The sequence below is a fragment of the Formica exsecta genome, unplaced genomic scaffold (genome assembly GCF_003651465.1).
Source record: "Formica exsecta isolate Colony F162 unplaced genomic scaffold, ASM365146v1 scaffold303, whole genome shotgun sequence".
Taxonomy (NCBI): domain Eukaryota; kingdom Metazoa; phylum Arthropoda; class Insecta; order Hymenoptera; family Formicidae; genus Formica; species Formica exsecta.
Genome location: NW_021850289.1, coordinates 339,518 through 359,347, shown reverse-complemented (window position 1 = coordinate 359,347; position 19,830 = coordinate 339,518). Strand labels below are relative to the sequence as shown.

The window sequence follows — 19,830 nt, the reverse complement described above, 5'->3', positions numbered from 1 at the left end:
AGTAGCGAGATTAAATCTTCAACGCGCAATGTGCGCAAATTGCAAAGATATTCGATTTTCCAACTTGTATGTTTTTTATAATTGCAAATACAGAATACATAGAATATTTAAAATATAACAAAAAAAAATTAATATCTCTAAAAATAATTTACTTATATGATATTGACACAAGATAAATTTCAAATTACTATAATAAACATCTAACAACAAACGTTTAGTAATATAAAAGTTATTTTTTTCCCATTTTTCATCGCATGTTAAAATAGCAACATGTCAATTATTTCCGGCTAATCTGTTCCGTTTTAAATAAAATTTATGTTATGTATAATCTTCCTTAGAAATATACTTAAGTACAAGATCTAATTTTTGCACTTGGTGCATATCGCAAAGCATGTTAAAAATGATTAATATTCATTTATATTTATAAAAATATTCGTAATTCAGCAGTTTATAGCCATGTCAAATATAATAAAAAGAATTTATATTTGTTAAAGATGAATATATACATACATAGTTTACTTTTTCTTTTCAAACTTATATAAGTATGTGTTATATTAGCGTGTGTGTGTGTGTAATTCTCAGGCACAATAAAAGTGCAAATAATTGCATTTCTTAAAAAGAAATTTATAATTGTGTACCAATATATATTCTTAAAATTACTGTTTGAAGACTAAAGAATTATGAGGTATATATGTATAAAGACAATGAATGACTTACCGAAGAAACAGCAGACAAATACGATAGTGTATAAAGTAATAAAAATTACTTTTACATCAGTCCTGTCAAAGATATAGTCCTCGTTTGATGATATATTGTAAAGCAGAGTTTCGTTGTTCAAATAAGTTTCGTTGTTACTGATTTCATAAGTAACGGTATTCCGATCGCTGAGAAAGCTGGAACAAAAAAATAAACTCTTGTCATAATGATAGCACACTATCATTCTAATTTTTTTTTTTCATGGTCGCGATTGATGCGTTTTAGATTAAACACGGAAATTAAAGTAATTTACAGAAAAAGAGCACTTGAAATAATTATTAATTATTAATTTAAACATTTACATTATGCAGTTATTAATTATTAATTTTTTAACCACATTATTATTAATTTTTTTAGTATAGAAATCGATTATGGTTACTTAATAATTAAGTTCGTAATATAAAAATAGCTGCGTTTTGAAATATTTATACTAGATTCTAGTTTTTTTGTGCCACACACTGAAGAAAAGATATGAGTGTGAAATGGATATGAGAATAATAAGATTATTCAATTTAATATTTTACTGTGTTTTAGAAAGAAAAGGGGAGAAAGTAAAACATATACGAACATCAGGCGAAAACAGTTCAATGATTCGCGGGAGATTCGGAAAGTCGAATTTACATGAAAGGAATATCTGTTGGTTTCGGTCCTTTTTATGCTAATATATATATATGATGGAATAAAATATCATTATCAAGAACATTGGATGATTTAACGCGCGGTTAAGTGACTATTGGAAAAAATGTATTTGTTTGTTTCAATTTAATTTAATTCAAGCTATGTATATTATGTTAAATAATCGTGATAACAGCATTATTATACGCAAATATTATAATAATACTGTAGATATATTATATCTATTATTTCTGGAAACAATTCGATAAATTAAGTCTATTAAAAACATGGATATATATAGAGAAAACAAAAAACTAAGAATAGATGTTTTGCACAACTGAAACTAAAATTGAAGAAATTAATATAACGTTACAAAAAATAACATTTATAAAACGTTATATATATTACAAGACTCTATATAACATTTTACAATAAGTGTACTGTTATATAAATGTAAAAATCGGAGTTATTTAAATCGTTATTATAGCGATATCGTTATTTACAATTGTATCCCACCTTATACCGTAACATAAAAATAAATTAAAGAATATGGCGCACACACAATCTTTTTTATATCAAATTTTTATATATTTCTTGGAATTGCACGGCAAACAAGTGTTGATTATGATATCTGATCTCACTATATACAAATAAATTCAGCCAGATGTTGGAAGGAACGAGGGTTTACAGATTTATAAGCATCCTGAAATAAATCGAAAGATAAAACGTTTTACAATGTCCTGATATGTGTACTTTTATGTTTGCAATATATGTACGTATACATAGATGTCAACGCAATTAGTAGCCAACGCAAATTTTAATTTTTTACAATTATTTTAAAATATATATTTTGGACAAAAATAAATTCTATTACGTACGTGTGTGTTTTGCTACAATTGTTCGACTACAATTGATATCATCGAACCAAGTTCAGCCAATTACGCGCGGACAAACGAACAACAGAGAATTCTTAACTTTTATCGTGAGCCGATTTTTATTCATGGCTTGTAGGATTAATTTTTACAAAATAATGAAGCAAATAACTTGCAATATATTGGGTATTCTTTGGATTAAATTCGTGACTTGCGAACTACGTACGTGATATCGATTCATCGCTGCAAGTAATTCAAAATTCCTTCTGCTCGAATGATGAAAAATCAAACTGATTTCGATGTCTACATATTTTTTCTTTTAACAGGTTCTCTAATACAATTCAATTTTTATTTTGGCAAGCAAATGTTGCCATTGTGTGATATACTCGTAATATTCTCGTTATATTTACACTCATAACATCGCTTTGGTGATTTAAAATCTGTGGTTACATTGTGCTCTTTCCCAATGGAATATCCCATAATCTTTTTATAATCCTATCTTGTGAGACTTCACTTTATCGATCGCTTCTTATCGTTCAACTTTTTATTAGAAGCTCACAAAATCCGTTATGGCAAATGCAAGAGATATTCAAGAGGGATTTACACGTTCCATTTTTAGTGATAATCTTAACTCGTATTCGGGCTGTGTGTGTGTATGTGTGAGAATTTATCGGAAACTTTTCATATAATTTTATTTAAAATATATATTATAATAAATCCTTAGTTTAAAAAAAATTATTATTTGTTTTATATCTACATAAGAAAAATTATATAATACATTATTATCATTATTTCTCTCTCTCCCTTTCAAATTTTTAAGATCTGAGAAAAATTGGCTTGATTTTAATAAAAAAGAAAAAAAAAGGTTTTACAGTAATTGAATTTTATCAATTTATTAAAATTGAAAAAAATTTTTTATTTTTTAACGTCAAATAAAATTATTTCATTCGGAAGGTGAAAAGATTTTGTAAAGCGCGTAAAGTGATAATATTAAATTAATTTATATAAATAGTTTTTTAATCAAACTAAAGTATATTTTTTAAATAAACTTGTATATTTATTTACTTATATTAAAGATGCGATATATGTATAATCTATCAATTATAAAAATATATTCTAAATTATATATTACATTACAAAATTATATAATATAACCCTCCCACGGGTTCCACATTCGTGTGTGCACGTTTATTTGTTTTGAATATTGTTGATAATTATATAATTGACATTTTTACTCCATAAATATTTTTGATATCTCTTTGTGAAATCCACTATGAAATGGTGAATATGTGAAAAACAAAGAGCGTTTTTTCTCGAAATGATTGTTTTGATTAAATTAAAGAGTGTAAGAGATACTTGAACACGGGAAATATATGTACTCGAGACTAGATTGCATTATTTCTGAGCCTAAAGTAGATGAAATCCGCATAAACGGATTACTCCCCTTCCCCATTCCCCATCCCTCCATACCCGCCCACGCATATCTTTGCCTAAGTTTGCGATATTTTATCACTATTAAGAGCGGCGCATGTTTTTCGCACGAATTTTGCCTAGGTCGACGTGTTCCATACATCGTTAGTCTTCCTCCGTTCCTGCGTAGGTTGACAATGATAACGCACCTGTCAGTGTTACATTGGTATTAGTTTTTTCTTAGTAGCGACGAAAGAGCTTTGTTTCATGCTAAGCCTGCGGTTTACGTCTCGTCGTTTTACCCAATTAATGCAACTTTTTCCCACCGAGTTTAACGCATATTTTTGATAAATTTGTCTGAATGCCCGAGAGATCGTATTCTTTCAATATTCGTGTGTGCACATTTATTTGTTTTAAATATTATTGATAATTGTATAACTGACATTTTTACCTCACGTTTGGTGATGTTGTCAAATACGCAAATCTAACAATTTGTAGTTAAAAAGTATTATTCAAAATATTCTTGAAATGACTATCTTTAATTTGATTTCAAATAGCTGAGATATACAATAGCTATCTTATACATAATATTTTATTGTGCATCGTGGTTTTCCAATATCGCATCAGTCTTCTTATCGCCGACTTGTAGAAATCAAACATTTTCTATCATTCGGAAATATATATCGATTTTTCTCCTCTATCCCACCCACCATGAAGAAAATGACATTGTTATGGAAAGGAAATAGTATTGTTATGGAGATATTGTACTCTTCGTTGAATATATTGTCGTGGGCCGATCGAAGAAATAAATCTCATTCGATTCGTGGCCGAACTACTCTCAACAAAGTGAAATGATATTATTTTTTTTTCTTTTTCTTTTTCGCGTGCAAGAGTATTCGCGTACCCATGTCACTAAATCTTGCGACACGACGCGAAGTTTCCATCGCCGTCGAGAACATTGAGTTGTTTTCTCGGCGATAGATCTGATGTCGTGTTGTCTGGACTATCCTAAAGCTTTGTCACAGTGCTTGACTGATTTGAGAACCATGTCGTTGATTCAGAATAGATCACCGGACCTTAGTATGCGTGACATCTTACTGATGTCTTTCTTTAGCAATTTCTCTCTATGTAATGTGTATTATAGAAATAGATTTTCAGAGACAATTGTTACCTATATTTTTTTTTGCAACAAAGAGAAGCATTGTTGAGGTCTGTTTTATGTAACAAAATCGTAGCATTTTGTGTACAATAACAATTAAAAAACTATATTTTTTCTTTTAACATCTTGTATTTTTTTTTCTCTTATATATTTTCAAGAAAATAATTTACATAATATAAATACAAATATATTTCGTAACTTTTGCTATTTTTATGAAATATTAAAGCTCTCTCCTTTTTAAAAAATAAATATACATATTAAAAACTATTTTATTTTATTTAAAAGTTACATTTCTCATTGATAAATTATTTCCTCCGCAATATAAATTTACTGAATTAATTTTTTTTATAAATAAATTATATATATATATACTTTCTTGCTAAAACATATTTTTTGGGGGAAATAGAAACATCAGAAGAAGTTTGCTTTCTAAATGTTTCACTCTCTCAAGGCAATGTTCCCAAAAGACAAATTAAGCTCCCAAAAACAACCCACCGAAATTCTGCAGAGACTGATTCATCTTGTTTCCACCGTATACCTGCGTTTCACGTAATATCCACCACAAACATACTGCCTACGCGTATCGTATATAAGAATAATTAATACGTCGTAAAGACCTGTTATCATGTTTCTCAAATGTATAGTTAGGTAAAATAATGGTGTAAATCGGAAAAAATAATTTTACAAGATTACTTTAAATAAAAGTAACAAAATTCTAAGTAATATCTTTTTTTTTTAGAAAAATAAAAATAATATTAGAAAAAGGAAAGTAGCTAAATTATTCACACTTATTTCACACAATTAAATATTTTTGCAAATAATTTTGCCTCTCAAATTAAGGAACATATGTTTAAATCTCTGTAGGCATCATATAGTGCCTTTTAACCTTCCAGCATAAGCAAATATATTGATTTATATGATTAAGGGTGCATACCCTTTTGAACCTGCGAAAAATGAGTACATTTTCTAGATTTTTTTGCAGCGCAACGATTTAATAAAAATTTTTTTTTGCTATATTAATACAATATTATTAAGTATTTAAATAAAATTTTTTTTTTTAAATTATGCGAATATTTGCAAATTTATATTTTTATGCACAATGTGCATGCACTATAAGCTGTACAAAACTTATATATAGAAAAAGCTATAGAATCAAATAAATTTTATAATTGCCGAAGATTAAAAGGTATTAATTTTTCTTTACCGAATAATTTGTGTATAAAAAATAGCGCAAAAAATACTTTGCATAATTAAAGACATTTTATAATAACAGACAAAAAATGTAAAATAAAAATTACGCCGCTTTATTAATAATAATGAATGCACATAATTACTAATTATCTGTAAATTCATTTAAAAATTATACTAGCAAATAGATTGTATAATTAAACTAACTCTATTGACTACTACAAATCACAAACTAGAGCCAAGCGGAACGATAGAATACCAATAAATCGTCGCATAGGAAATTGTAATAGATACTGCAGCGACTATTCAAATATTTACGACTTATTGGCATTCTATCGTTCCGCTTGGCTCTAGTTTGTGATTTGTGATAGTCAATAGAGTTAGTTTAATTATGCAATCTATTTGCCATTTTTAAATTAATTTACAGATAATTAGTAATTATGTGTTGTCACTGCAATGATCCAAATAAAGTTCGGATTAACATCAACTTTAAATAGTTATCTGAAAATGAAATTTAAACACTCCCTAAATAATCTAATATAAGATTAAAAGAGAAAAAGAGAGAGAGGCAATTCATTATCTCTATAAAAAAGAGATTATTTTACTCTATTTGATATAGATATACTCGAATATATAATTTGATTGAATTTATATACTTAATTAATTTCAAAAATTAATTGTGATTGGAGATCTTTGCAGACTTTTCCTGACAAATACTTTTGCATTTATATATTTCTGTGATTGTCGAGTACAAAGAGAGATGCATAGATTAAATCGAAGATGTGCGCGCGTAAACGAGATATATTTCTATATCATTTATCTTACATATCTCGGTGCGCACAGCTATCGAAGGGAATCATAAAGCGATCTTACAAAAGCTAACTCTCTCGCGATTACATCCTTTTTCTATTCCCTTATGGTGTAATCTTTCCCCAACCGCGTTTTTAGTTGTCAAAGTTGTCAGCAGTCGAGAAAAATTGCTATAGGCATTCGTCATATCATGTAAGAAATTCGTGAAAATATCGCCAATGCGAAGCAAAACAAGCCATATCACTTTGATCAAGATGGAATCTTCAAGAGGGAATAGGCTGTCTTATTCATAACGTTTTCAATGTCTTGTTATGAATTCAGAAAGGAGTAAACTTGGCCCAGCCGATCGCTGAAATGTTTACATTTACACTATGTGTGAATACATTATATAATAAACCCGTGTGTTCTTTCCTTTTTTTCTTATGATATGAATGAGTCTAATACAGATTTTTGTTTATAATATATTGAAATGCTGGTTGAAAAAAAATGTAATTTCACAGTATTTGTATTTTATCTTATAAAATGTTTTTCACAAAGCAACTCTCCATTATCTGATGTTATTGTATAGTCGCTTTTATAATTATTTTCTAACATTAGTTTTTACATTAATAAAAATTGCATTATTTAAAAAGTTGTTTGTTTTTTAAAAAGTATTTTTATGATGTATATATTTCTTTTCCAGCCATTATCTCAATCACATGTCGATGCGACTAACTACACTCAAAGCTGAGCTTTCTCGTTCTCAAGTCGATGTTTGCGGGAAAAAAGTTACAAAGTTCATTATAATAATTGTCGACTTGTGGGAAGTTGCATAGTATTCGCCATGAGTTGCGTATCTTTTTTACACAGACATTTCCCGTTCTTTTGCGGGATTAAATCACTAATTCCGACCGTAACTTTTCTCCGCAGACAAAGACATTCTATATCGCAATTTTTAAGAGAAACAAAAAAACAATCAGAAAATAGAAAAATCAAAAGGCAGAGAAATAGAGAAAGAACCAAGTTCAGACTTTTTCGGAGTCGGGCTTTACAACGACAGTCGGCCGCATTCTAACTTTAATCAATGTGACAGACGTAATACGTTCTGATAACACAACGCCGGTCTTCGCCAATCACGTCAGTTTGTGTTGATTTTTTTCATGAATGCTCTTTTGCTAATAGCACCTAAGAATAAATTTATTCTCCTGTGTATATAAGAAAGCTATTGTGCTATATTCAGTATTTTCATTTTTTTATCGACGTATTGTTTAAAGAATCGAAATTGTACCGCTTCTGATTAATATTACCGTATATCTAATTTTGTAATTGTAGGCTACAAAAGAGAGAGTTTATGGTATAATAGCTCTTCGCCGATTGTAAATTACGTTCGTGCCGTGATCTTGATCTTGATCAATATGTACATTAAAATTTAACATCAAATGTAAAGTCAAAATCTTAAAATATTCATGTCTTGTATGTAATTACACATATATATTTCGTCTATACAAAATTAATTGCTCTCTTCATTGTACATAAAAAAATATAATCAATACACATGACAAATAATTTTCTTTTATTTTGTATAAAAATCGGAAGTAGATACACACATATTTTCCAGGACAATAAAAAAAATTTTAGTATTTTACAAATTTAGTATTTTTAGTTTTTCAAATATTTTTTAAATAACCGAAAATTATTTTTTTATCTTTCTTGCAAATCTAATCCTCTTTTCATAAATGTGTTTTACTTTATATTAAAATCAATATAGATATTTATAGCATTTATAGCTTACAAGCCAAACAAATTGTGACAAATGTACAAATATTAAACTAACAATTTGTAAGTATAAATCAATCGTCATCAATTTGCATACGATTGCATAGATATTCGGTGTGTACTTTTGAGATTTTTTGATCAGTAATGAGATGCAAATCAAAAACATGCCGTTGCATGAAACACGCAAAATCTTACGGTTGTTCAGAGATGATTGAAATCGTACACGCGGAATTAATCGCGCGTCGTACCAAGATAATTAGTGGATCTTTGAATTCTAATTGTTCCACCAAAATGTAATGTAATTAAATTCATCTGGCGGAAAACTGGCGTAAGCGAAGTCGGGAAAGCAAAGCGGGAGTTGGCGCGTTGGGAAGCATATTAGCTGTAGTAATTAATTCTAAACTCAGGCAATTCGGCAAGAAATATATTTACCGTGAATAATGCCAAAGTAAAATTTGCCATGTAAAATGTGTAAAAAAAGTGCATGTTGCAGAAAATTTATTTTAATATTTTTTACGTCATGTAAAAATGCAAAAATTTTTTAAAATATTATGTATTACATGCATATGTGGTGTGTGCTTGATGTTTTAGAACTTTAGAACAACCAAATATTTTCTCAATAAAATTAAAATTAAAGCCTATATTAGTATTTTAAAAGCAATTTATAATTTTTTTAATGAAAATTTAATTCGAGTAATAAATACGTGGAGAAACTTTATTCAAGATTCAGTTGCTTAGAATAATAAACAAATAGTATATTATTATAAAGATAAAGATGAAAAGAGTAGCGGGATTTGAAAAGAAATATTAAGGTTTCTTATTTAACAATAATGTTCATTTTTTATGAAATAGCGGACATGTTGAATACATATTAATGCTATGCCTCTTTTTTGCGCTATTTTCTTTCTTTGTTATTAAAATATACATACGATTTACATTTCAAATAAAATAATGTTTTTTCACAACTAAATTAATTCTACTTATTAAGTAGCTTTTAATTTTTTTGACGAGTAAATGCTTCGATCTTCCGGAATCCTTTTATCCCCAAGTCTTTAGAGACTCTTGAATATTTACTTCTTATGTACGTACATTCTTGGCCGTGAAATCCCTAAAAATCCTCGGATACTTGGATGTTTAGACCCTCGAGAACCTTCTTCTAGGATAAAATTTTCATCACGGACAATTCAGTCTCAAATTTTGTTAAGAGTAGAATCTTGTTAGTGAAATTTATCTTCTTGAGACATCTCTTACAATTTTATCAATTTTATATCGTTGGTCATTATATTTTATAATTTAAAAAGTGAAAACTGTAGAAACGTAAAAAAAGATTAGTGACACATGCAGGAATCTCTATTATGTATGTCTACGATCTAGCAGTTAGGTTTTTAATAATTATTATATTTAATAATATGTACATGAGTTTATAGTCTTCATGCATGTATGTAGATATTGTATTATATATATACATTATTAATTAGCATAACTTATATAATGTATGCAATTTTAAATAGATTTTAGATTGCATGATTGATACAATGTTATCAATAGTATCTATGAATCAATATTATTATATCGCTAATTATGTTTTCTAATAATTCATGTAGTATATCGATTTAATAACGCAAATAATCAATCATTATCTGATTATTAACAATTATTGATAAGACCTGTCGACGATATAATATTTCGATAATAAGATTCAATTTAATGCTGTTGGGAAATTAAAATTGGCTAGATAATTTTGTTATTCTTTTTTTTAATGATTCAATGATGTATAAAGCATTGTTTGTCATACGAGTCGAAAAGTAAATCACTGCGATATCTATACCACTATGTGAAAAAAAAAAATGGAAGGCGTGTCACGTTTGACGTTTTAACGAATTGTCCATTCGATGGAACTTGAAATGTCAAAATTTATCTACTGTTTACTCAACTCGATAAACTCTGCGATGTATCACTCACGTATTATTACACATGATAATCTTTGACATCAAGAAAAATAAGAAGAATGAGATAAAAAGTGCATTTCTATGCGATAAAAGCGATTTACATAATCATAACAGTCATATCGTATTATTTAGAAATGTTAGTTAATTACACAGAGGATTTTACAAAAACAAAATAAATATAATAATATAAAATAATAATATTAATAAATAAATAAATAAAATATAATATTTTGCAAAAACAAAATAAATATAATAGGAATAAATTATAAATTACATCAGAAATATAATAATTTTTAATTATTATTATAATTTTTTGTAAAATTATTATTTTGTTTATTTTATTATAGCATCTAGAATCAAAAGAAAAGTTATAGCTATACATTTCTTATTTCTCTAATAAACTGTTGAAAAGATTAAAACAAAAATTTCATTTTTCTGTTATAAAATAAGATTATATGATTTTGAGGTCTTTGATAAAAATAAAAAAAATATTTTAACAAAGATGTGCGTGTATTTGTATGTCGTGTGTTTGGAGGAGGGGGAAGAAACTATAAAACAGTTTATCAATTCAAATTCAAATTATTAATTAATATCACACAATTAATTGTTAATTAATAATTAATCAATAATAAATACCATAAATAATCAGTAGTAGATATTATATAAAAAAACATTAATATTATATCAATATACAAATGAAAATAAATAAGTAGAATATATGTTGTGTTTTCAAGTTTATTTTTAAAAGTCTGAAAGAAAACAGCGTTATAAATCGTCGCTTATTCATTTTCAAGACATTTTAGTTATATTTAAAATTATTCTGCAGAAAAGTTTCAAAGTTTAAAGCATATAAAAAGTGGTGAAGAGAGTAAAAGTTAGAATACTATTGGATAACCATATCTCCCAGTTCGCTGGAATTAAATTCGGATTTTAACAGGAAAAGTACATGAACTTTCATGTAACAGATGAACAATATCAGATCAGATTGGCATAAATCAAATTGACATGACTTGATAGCTTTATGGAAACTTTAAATAGCTCTCTTTATAATAACATGGATGTATATAAACAGATATAATAGCTTTGAGATTAAATTTTTACATTTATTATATTAAATTTTATAATTAATAAATTTTTTAATTTAAAATTTTTAATTACAAAAATCTTTAACAATTAAAAAAAATCTTGTATTAAATATAATATAATTGATCTTTTTTATAATAATTTTGTTAAAGAAAGAAGAGTGCTTGAATCACACACACAAAGTCAAGAATTCATAAGTGAAATTCATAAATGATTTGTTAGCTATAAAATACTTTGATAATTTTCGAATTAATATAAAAAATCGTCAAATGTTATAAAAATACTCTCAATATAATATCGGTATATTAATTAATACGCATGATATTTTTATTTATACTTGGTTTATTTATACTGACGAGTGTCAGTAATGTGCGATGTAATGTTTCGGCAGAGTTGTAACAGCCGTGGAAGGGTGAATGTAACAATAATTGTTTTGATACTGTGAGATTAAACTAAAATATATGTGACTGTCTTGAACATTCCTACCCCAATATTCGAATTACGCACTTTAACCTCCCACAGAACCTGCGAATGGTGTTAGAAATTTTAGGATCTGATAAACCCACTCTGTAGGAAAATTATGATCCCCACGGACCCGTAACGATCACCATAAATTCTATCTGAAAACATAACTTGCCTGTTGTGTGTTATTCCAAATTCGGTTCCAAATAATATGGCATGTAATTCGGCAAAATAAAATCGCGGACTAATTACGTGAATCGGCTTTATATCCATTAATTACGATATTCAATGCTCTGGCATGAAATAATGTAATTAACAATATTGTCATTACTTTTATTATCACATAGAATCGGATTTAATAAATTTTTATTTTATCCCATTTTAATAATAAATGCTTGCAATCCTTTTAATAATATGCTTCAAAATGTATGTGTTTCAAATTTCAACGCAACAAAAGATGGCACAGAAAGTTATTTGTACGTCCGTATTTATATATTAAAATATAATACAGAAAATTATTTAGGAAAATGTTTTTTTGTTTATATATTTGTTTTCGTTTGTTATTCCATTTTATTGCTCGACGCAATTTATCGAAATAATTGCTCCATTCAAATTATCGATGTTAAAGGGGATAAACTATTGATTAAAAAGATTCGTATAAGTAAAATTTTACAAAACAGATTCGTAAAATAAAACTTTTTGTACTCGATAACTTTTGCGGAAATAGAACTGAAATAAAAAGACAAGACATTAAAGAAATCGAAAGCGCGAGTAATCCGCCCATGACACAATGGTTTTCTGTAAAATAACATTGCTTTTTTGACAGGCGGATATACAATAATATTTTTATATTTCTATTCTCATATAAACACATACATACAAATAAAAACGAGAAATAATAATAAGAAATAAGAATCGTTTTTGTTAAATGCTATCGATAAATTATCTCTCTTTATTATGTTTGTCTTGTATCATCTTTATCCCCTTTATTGCGTATTGTATATATATATATATATATATATATAAAGTTTATATATATATAAAGTTTACATATATAAAGTTTAATTTATTAAATATACGAGAGCATAAAATTAACATCCTTTATTTAAAAAAATTTATAATATAATTCGATATATTTTTAATATATGTAAATATTAAATGCTAGTTGTAACTAATTCTATGTACTTAGAGATGTAATATACACCGTAAAAAATAAAATAATAGTTACGCTCCCAAAAAGATTAAAGTATGTAAACTTTCACGAAAAATAACACATCATTATATATATCATACTTTAAAAAGGTAGCCTTTAGATCGACGAATTAAAAGAAGCACGTTAAAATTTTTCTAGAGAGAGCACACACACCACACCACACCACACACACACACACACACACACACATACACAGAAAATCTCTGATTTATAAAGAAATTATATTCTAGCATGTAGTAATAAATGCCGGAATTTCAAATTATGTACAAAGGTAAAAGTAGAAGGATCGATTTAAACTACTTAACAATGTAGAAAAGGAAATAAATCGATAGCAATTCTAATTTCACGATATTAATTCCAATTACAAGTTATTCAACAATTTGACTTACTTCGTCGTTTCCTGACGGGCAATATCAATCTCCGTACGTGCCATTACGGCATTTTGCTTCGTAATTTCCCTCGACGATTCTTGATATTCGTTTTGGACAATGTACATCAAGATGCTCATAGCAGGAAGAAATTTTGAGAAAAATGAGAGACAGTTACAATCTCGTTTTTACGCGTTTTTTATACCATCTGCCGCGCGTCTCGCTAATTTGCCGACGATGCGCTTCGCTCTGGCGACGTGCAGAATAACGATGGACGAAGCCGCGTTAATGAATTTTTTCCGTCGACAAATAGCGTTGCGGATAAAATAAAGTGAGCATACCGCGCTCGTCAAGATTAAAATCTCCTCATTTCTCCTCGACTATCTTATTATCGCGTCGAGATCCGTCGAGTTTTCGTTGGTGTATACTGCATTAATGCACACTGCAATAACGATTTAATTCGTTCTTGTGTAAATTTATTCCTATAATCACACCGATGGAGCGGCATCGTTATCGCACTCTTTATTAAACGGGATTATGTGTATCGTCATTATAATGCAAACTTTGCATCAATTTATTGATAGTTCTTTTTGTGCAGTCTCTTCTTACTTTGTAATTGCACGGGAGAGACACTTTGGTTCACATTAGAAAGAATATCAAGAAAGAATGATTAATGACGTAATATAAGATTATACGTTTCGCGCATTGTCCTTCGAACACGATTATTTTCTCGGACGTAAAGGTTCTTTAAGTCTGTCTTCTACGTATTTCATGTCCGGTCTGATCGACCTTGCAATCACCGGAAACTCGTAACAAATAATTTTATCGTAGCACATAAGTCGAAACGACAGATTATATACGTGATATCTTCCATTTCATACGAATAGTTTGTAGACTCAATAATGTGGCATTTGACATGACATTTTTATAACCCGAGACTCTTGAAAATACTGCGATATTTTTTTTATTATTTTCAGTCACTTTTTCTAAGTTAAAACTTTCACATTATTGGAAAATATCATTGATATCGAAGTCAGTATCAACAACATACTTCTCATTTGAAGCTTCTTGTGAATCGTTTATTTTTGTCACATCTCAAACTGTCGAAACTTCAATGTCAGTTTTCTATAATGTGAGATAAATTTATCGTAATGTTTTAGTAAACGTATAGCTATGAAATAATATCATAATGTAAAAAAAATTAAAATCTTATAATCGTTGTAAGTTTTTGTTATACAATTTCAAAAATAGAGAAATTTTACATATCAACAAAAAATAAATCGATCGATAAATGATTACAAAGAATATATATTTCACTTTTACAAACACACATTATTTTAATACATGTAAGAGTAAGAATATAATTATGATATTAAGATCACTATGCTTTTTCGAAAAGTAGCAAAGAAATTGAAGAATGTTTCTAAAAGAGTTTATATAAATGAATAGACTATTGTATTATATAAGTAATCAAAGTTTGTGTGTATCTATTGATTAAAAATCATGACATAACTATGTAAAATAATTGATAATTTTTTTATTTGACAAAGTCCCGAAGTTTTTGCTGATTTAATTAATATAATTTCTTGTTAATTCTGACCAGAATATCGTATTGATTAATCAGCGATTTAACAAAGCTCACAATTTTTACCCATCAACGAAAGATTTTAATGCAATTACATAAATTGGCAAGTAATAAGTGCAATTGATAGTCTCATGATATGTAAAAAAATCAGGATCACTTTCTAATGGTTTCAAAAAGAATTGTATCGATAATTGAACAGATCAAAATCAGAGAAATAAATGTACAAATTAACAATGAATGAATGCAATTTATACCTTTTTTTTGCGACATTAAACCGGTATATATTTTAGAGGTCTTAAAAATTGTACGATTGTATATTTCAAACTTTATGTTCATCGAGCAAAAAATATCAGTGTGATCAAAACGACTGACAAATCGATTGACAGTTTCGAAATATTTGCACAAATTTTTCCTTCTCGATACAACGATATGTGCCAATGCTGTCGCGTTTGAACGTGAGACAGCGTCACGACGATGAGCTTCGCTGTTTGGCGCGGCACTGATGTGAGTAGCACCGGGTGGCTCATTCATCGTCGGCACCCCGCAAACACGTATACACACACACATACATGGCATCAGCGTCGCGCAGGCGTTGCACCCTCTGCCGTTGCTCGCTTTCTTATTCCCTCTTTGGCGGCGTCGCGGCGCGTCGCGTCGAAAAAGAGAAAAATTGTGCGAAACAAAGAAATCAAGAGTTTCTCGTCACGCGCGATCTTTTTCTATAGAGTGGTGTACGAAACGCGATCTCGCGATCGAGGTGGCAAGCCGCGATGATTTATCGTAGCGGTCGTTCCCGCGAGGGAGAGAGCAAGCCAGAAAACGGTATTCCGGTACGATTTATGATATCTATACGGCAAAATTTTTCTGCTATTCCACCATTGACCAACCATTGTGATGTTTTGTTTGGCGTACATGTAGAGAACCGATCGGAGTAATAGGAATGGCGATAAAAGAGAGAGACGTACATGGAGTTGAAAACCCTTTGCGAGCAAACAAAGATAGAAATCGGTAAATAGAAGCAAATGAGAGTTCTCGTTTTGAAACATAGATAGAAATCGGTGTCATATCAGTGTATTTGATTTTCAATATTATAATAACTATATACGAGAAAATTTGACGTTGATGTGTAAAAATGATGAGAGAAATAATTATTTTAATTAATTATTTAAAATTTCTTTCTCTCTCTCTCTCTCTCTCTCTCTCTCTATTATATGTATATAAAATAAAGGATACATATATTTGAAATATTTATTTCTAATTTGTCGGCCCGGTACTACATAATAAATAATCAAAATATGATAATCTCATTGTGCATAGTAAAATCGAGCATGAGTTTCGCTTAATATAACAAATGTCCCCTTTCACGACCGATGCGTTCTCGTTCACAGTAGCAGGCGGAAGGGGAAATGTGAAACCATCGCTTTCGTAAAGCCCGCAGTCTCACAAGAGTTTCCGTAATCGGTTGTTTCACATCTCCGATGTAACATAACAATTCTCAGCAAATATTCCGTAGTATACGCTTAAACCGATTTTATATCAGTAATATAATTATATTACAATCGAACTTTTTTTTTTATAGCTAGAATACATAATCTGATTGGGTTGATATGGTGATTCGCGAGTGAGAAATTCTATTCATTATTAGAAAAGTGCGTTGAAAAAAATGTATTTGTGCTGTGTAGATTATTATAAATTTTTGTTCTTGTTTTTGATAGTTTCTATAAATACCTAAGATCTGTTTCTCGAGATTTTTTCAATTTCTATTATATACATATATTGTATATTATAATATGTATATATTGGGATGTTAGGAAATATGTGGCCAAATTTCAAGAATATTTTTTACTTATCGTAAGAATAAAAAAAAGTTATATGAATGTGGATCTAGAAACGCTTCCCTTCTAAATTATAAATATTTTTTATTTACAATAGACATGCCTCGCATCCACGTCTCATGGATTGTCCTTCCATTCACCTTCTATTAAAAGTAAATAATAATAATATTTGTTATCGAGTGGGTCTGTTTGGAATTGGAATCGATGTATATCGTAGTAAATATAAAAATTATTAGTCCAAAATCATATTGTTGTTTCGTGTGGCAAAATACGGAATACTCTGGGAATTTTTGAACGTTTTTGATATGAAACGTCGCTGCAAGACATGCGAAAGGAAATCATTTCCAACAATTTCTTTAATGAAGTGTTCTTATCAAAGTCTTTTGTAAATAAAAAATGTTTATAATTTGGAAAGCAAGCGTTTCCAAACCCACGTTCATGTGACTTTTTTCATTCTTACAGTGAGTAAAATATGCTTTTAAAGTTTGTCAATTTATTTCTGAACACCCTGTATATCTTGGATACGTTTTATTTAATATATCAACAATAAGAAATTGCAGTTTTTTTTTTGTTTTGAATTTGTTGAAAATTAATCAACTATTACATTATTTATTAACTTTAACATTAATTTTAATTCGCATTATTTCGCGATACTTTCTAAATTCGAAACAATACTATTCTAATTAGAGCGATAGCTTGATCTATATAAAAATGAGGAAAATAAAGCTATGATTTGGATTAGTTTCTATTTATTGTGATACTTCAAAAAAAATTTTAAGATGCAAAACATTCCAGTGACTTTTGGCAGTCACGTCGCCGGACGCGAATGATTAAATTCAATGACAAGCTATTTTTGTAATAAGAGATGGTATTCAGTGATAGTGATGCGAGTCGTTTACATAATATTGATTTGATGATCTAGCAACCGTTACCTCGGTTTTCAGTATAGCTGAGTGCAGTTAGTAAGTCAGTACATTCCGGAACGTCAGTCAATGGAATCGTCTATAAGTCTATGTCTATAGTAGTGTTAGTGTGCATTCGGGAATTATTGCTTCATTCGCGTAGTAAATTTAAATAAATACTTTGTTTTTGCTATGAAAACCTGTTGTTTTTGGAAGAACTAATAGCCGTTAACAAACTGTATAGATAAGTAAGCAAATGTGATTATAATATTAACATGCATAAATTACAATAAATCGAATTTGTATCTTTTATAAAATGATTATATCTCTTTTTGCATATATTTAAAATATAGTAATAATTAAATTAATAACAAATTATTGCAATTGCTTAAAACAATTAAATAAAGGTTTAACCAAATTGTAATTTTTTTTATAGAGAAGATGAAACTTTAAAGGAAATATGTAATATAATTCTTTTTAGAAAAGAAATAATCTCAATAGAAGAAATATGGAAAGAATATAACAAATTTAATGTTTTTAACAAAACTTATTTAATATATCAAACAACTAATATTTTTATTCGACAAACTATTTTTTTTTTAATTCCATAAAAAACACTTTAAAAATTAAAAAACATGAAAATTATTTTTAAAATCAGTTTTACTTGATATCACAAGATACCACGACTATATTGCTTGCGATATCGTGAGAAAATAAGACCAAGTTTGCTTTTAGTGGCCAAATGGTATGAGAAGAATAAATGCAACGATTACGTTAAACGAAGATTGCCGGTTCTCAGTTGGCTGCCGCGATATCGATCCACGTGGATTTTGCAGGATGCACTGGCCGGCATCACAGTCGGCCTCACCGCCGTACCGCAGGGCATCGCTTACGGTATCGTTGCCGGTTTAAATGCCGAGGTAAAAATCACAAAAAAGAAAACGATCGTTGCATAAACCTTGCATCGCGTCATCTCAAAACGATAAATCTTCGTCATTACATATCAAAAGGATAAAACAGAATTTTTCTGAATAGGGGTGATCTCGCTTGACAAATAAAAAAAAAAATTAAAATCTTTCTTTATTTAATTTAAGTCGATATGTATTACAAATATATTATATATGTCGATATGTCGATATTACAAATGCTTAAAAGAATATTATTTTCTATAATATCGAAAAAATATTTTATTACACCTTTTTTGTATGCAAAAAATTATATGCATAAAATTTAGATATATTTTTTTAAGATACATTCTTTTTAATAATTTTGCACTTGCATTAATAAGTTGTATGTATATATAATATTTATATTGCTACTAATATGTATATCATTTTTAATTTATTTAAATGACGCTTTTAAATAATTGTACTTTTAATTTCTCTATAATGCGTGTTATAATTTTATAGTACGGACTGTATGCAGCATTTATGGCATCATTTATATATGTTATTTTTGGTTCTTGCGAAAACATCACTATTGGTCCAACAGCCATTATGGCTACCATGGTTCAACCGTTAGTTGAAAAATATGGTGCTGACATTGCTATATTAATCACATTTCTAAAAGGATGTATTATTGCGCTTCTAGGAATTTTTCATTTAGGTATGTATATTTATGATATTACATATACTTAATAAAAAAAGAAAGAAAAATATATTTAAGGAACATACCATATTAGAAAATATTATATAAATAGAAAAATATTGTTGCTATGCTATATGCATTTCTTTCCTAACAATACATATATAATTAGTATTTTTTTTAAGGGTTTCTATTGGACTTTGTATCACTTCCGGTGATCACTGGATTTACTTCAGCCGCGGCGATCAATATAGCATCCTCGCAATTTAAGTCTCTTCTCGGCA

General features: G+C 28.6%; 2 protein-coding genes across 2 annotated transcripts in view; one reads left to right on the top strand and one right to left on the bottom strand.

The window, feature by feature from the left end:
• The window catches only part of LOC115237675 (trissin receptor-like), a 40,998-nt gene extending 25,278 nt beyond the window's left edge, over positions 1–15,720 (bottom strand). The window contains exons 1-3 of the mRNA XM_029810880.1: positions 15,480–15,720; positions 13,662–14,765; positions 718–893 (exon numbers count right to left, since the gene is read on the bottom strand). Coding sequence (XP_029666740.1) covers positions 718–893; positions 13,662–13,780 — 295 coding nt within the window. The 5' untranslated portion in view covers positions 13,781–14,765; positions 15,480–15,720. The remainder of the gene's footprint in view (positions 1–717; positions 894–13,661; positions 14,766–15,479) is intronic.
• Positions 15,721–16,686: 966 nt separating this feature from the next.
• The window catches only part of LOC115237681 (sodium-independent sulfate anion transporter-like), an 8,362-nt gene continuing 5,218 nt past the window's right edge, over positions 16,687–19,830 (top strand). Inside the window, exons 1-5 of the mRNA XM_029810898.1 lie at positions 16,687–16,874; positions 18,005–18,210; positions 18,698–18,882; positions 19,372–19,567; positions 19,732–19,828. Of these exons, the coding sequence (XP_029666758.1) occupies position 18,210; positions 18,698–18,882; positions 19,372–19,567; positions 19,732–19,828 (479 nt within the window). The 5' untranslated portion in view covers positions 16,687–16,874; positions 18,005–18,209. The remainder of the gene's footprint in view (positions 16,875–18,004; positions 18,211–18,697; positions 18,883–19,371; positions 19,568–19,731; positions 19,829–19,830) is intronic.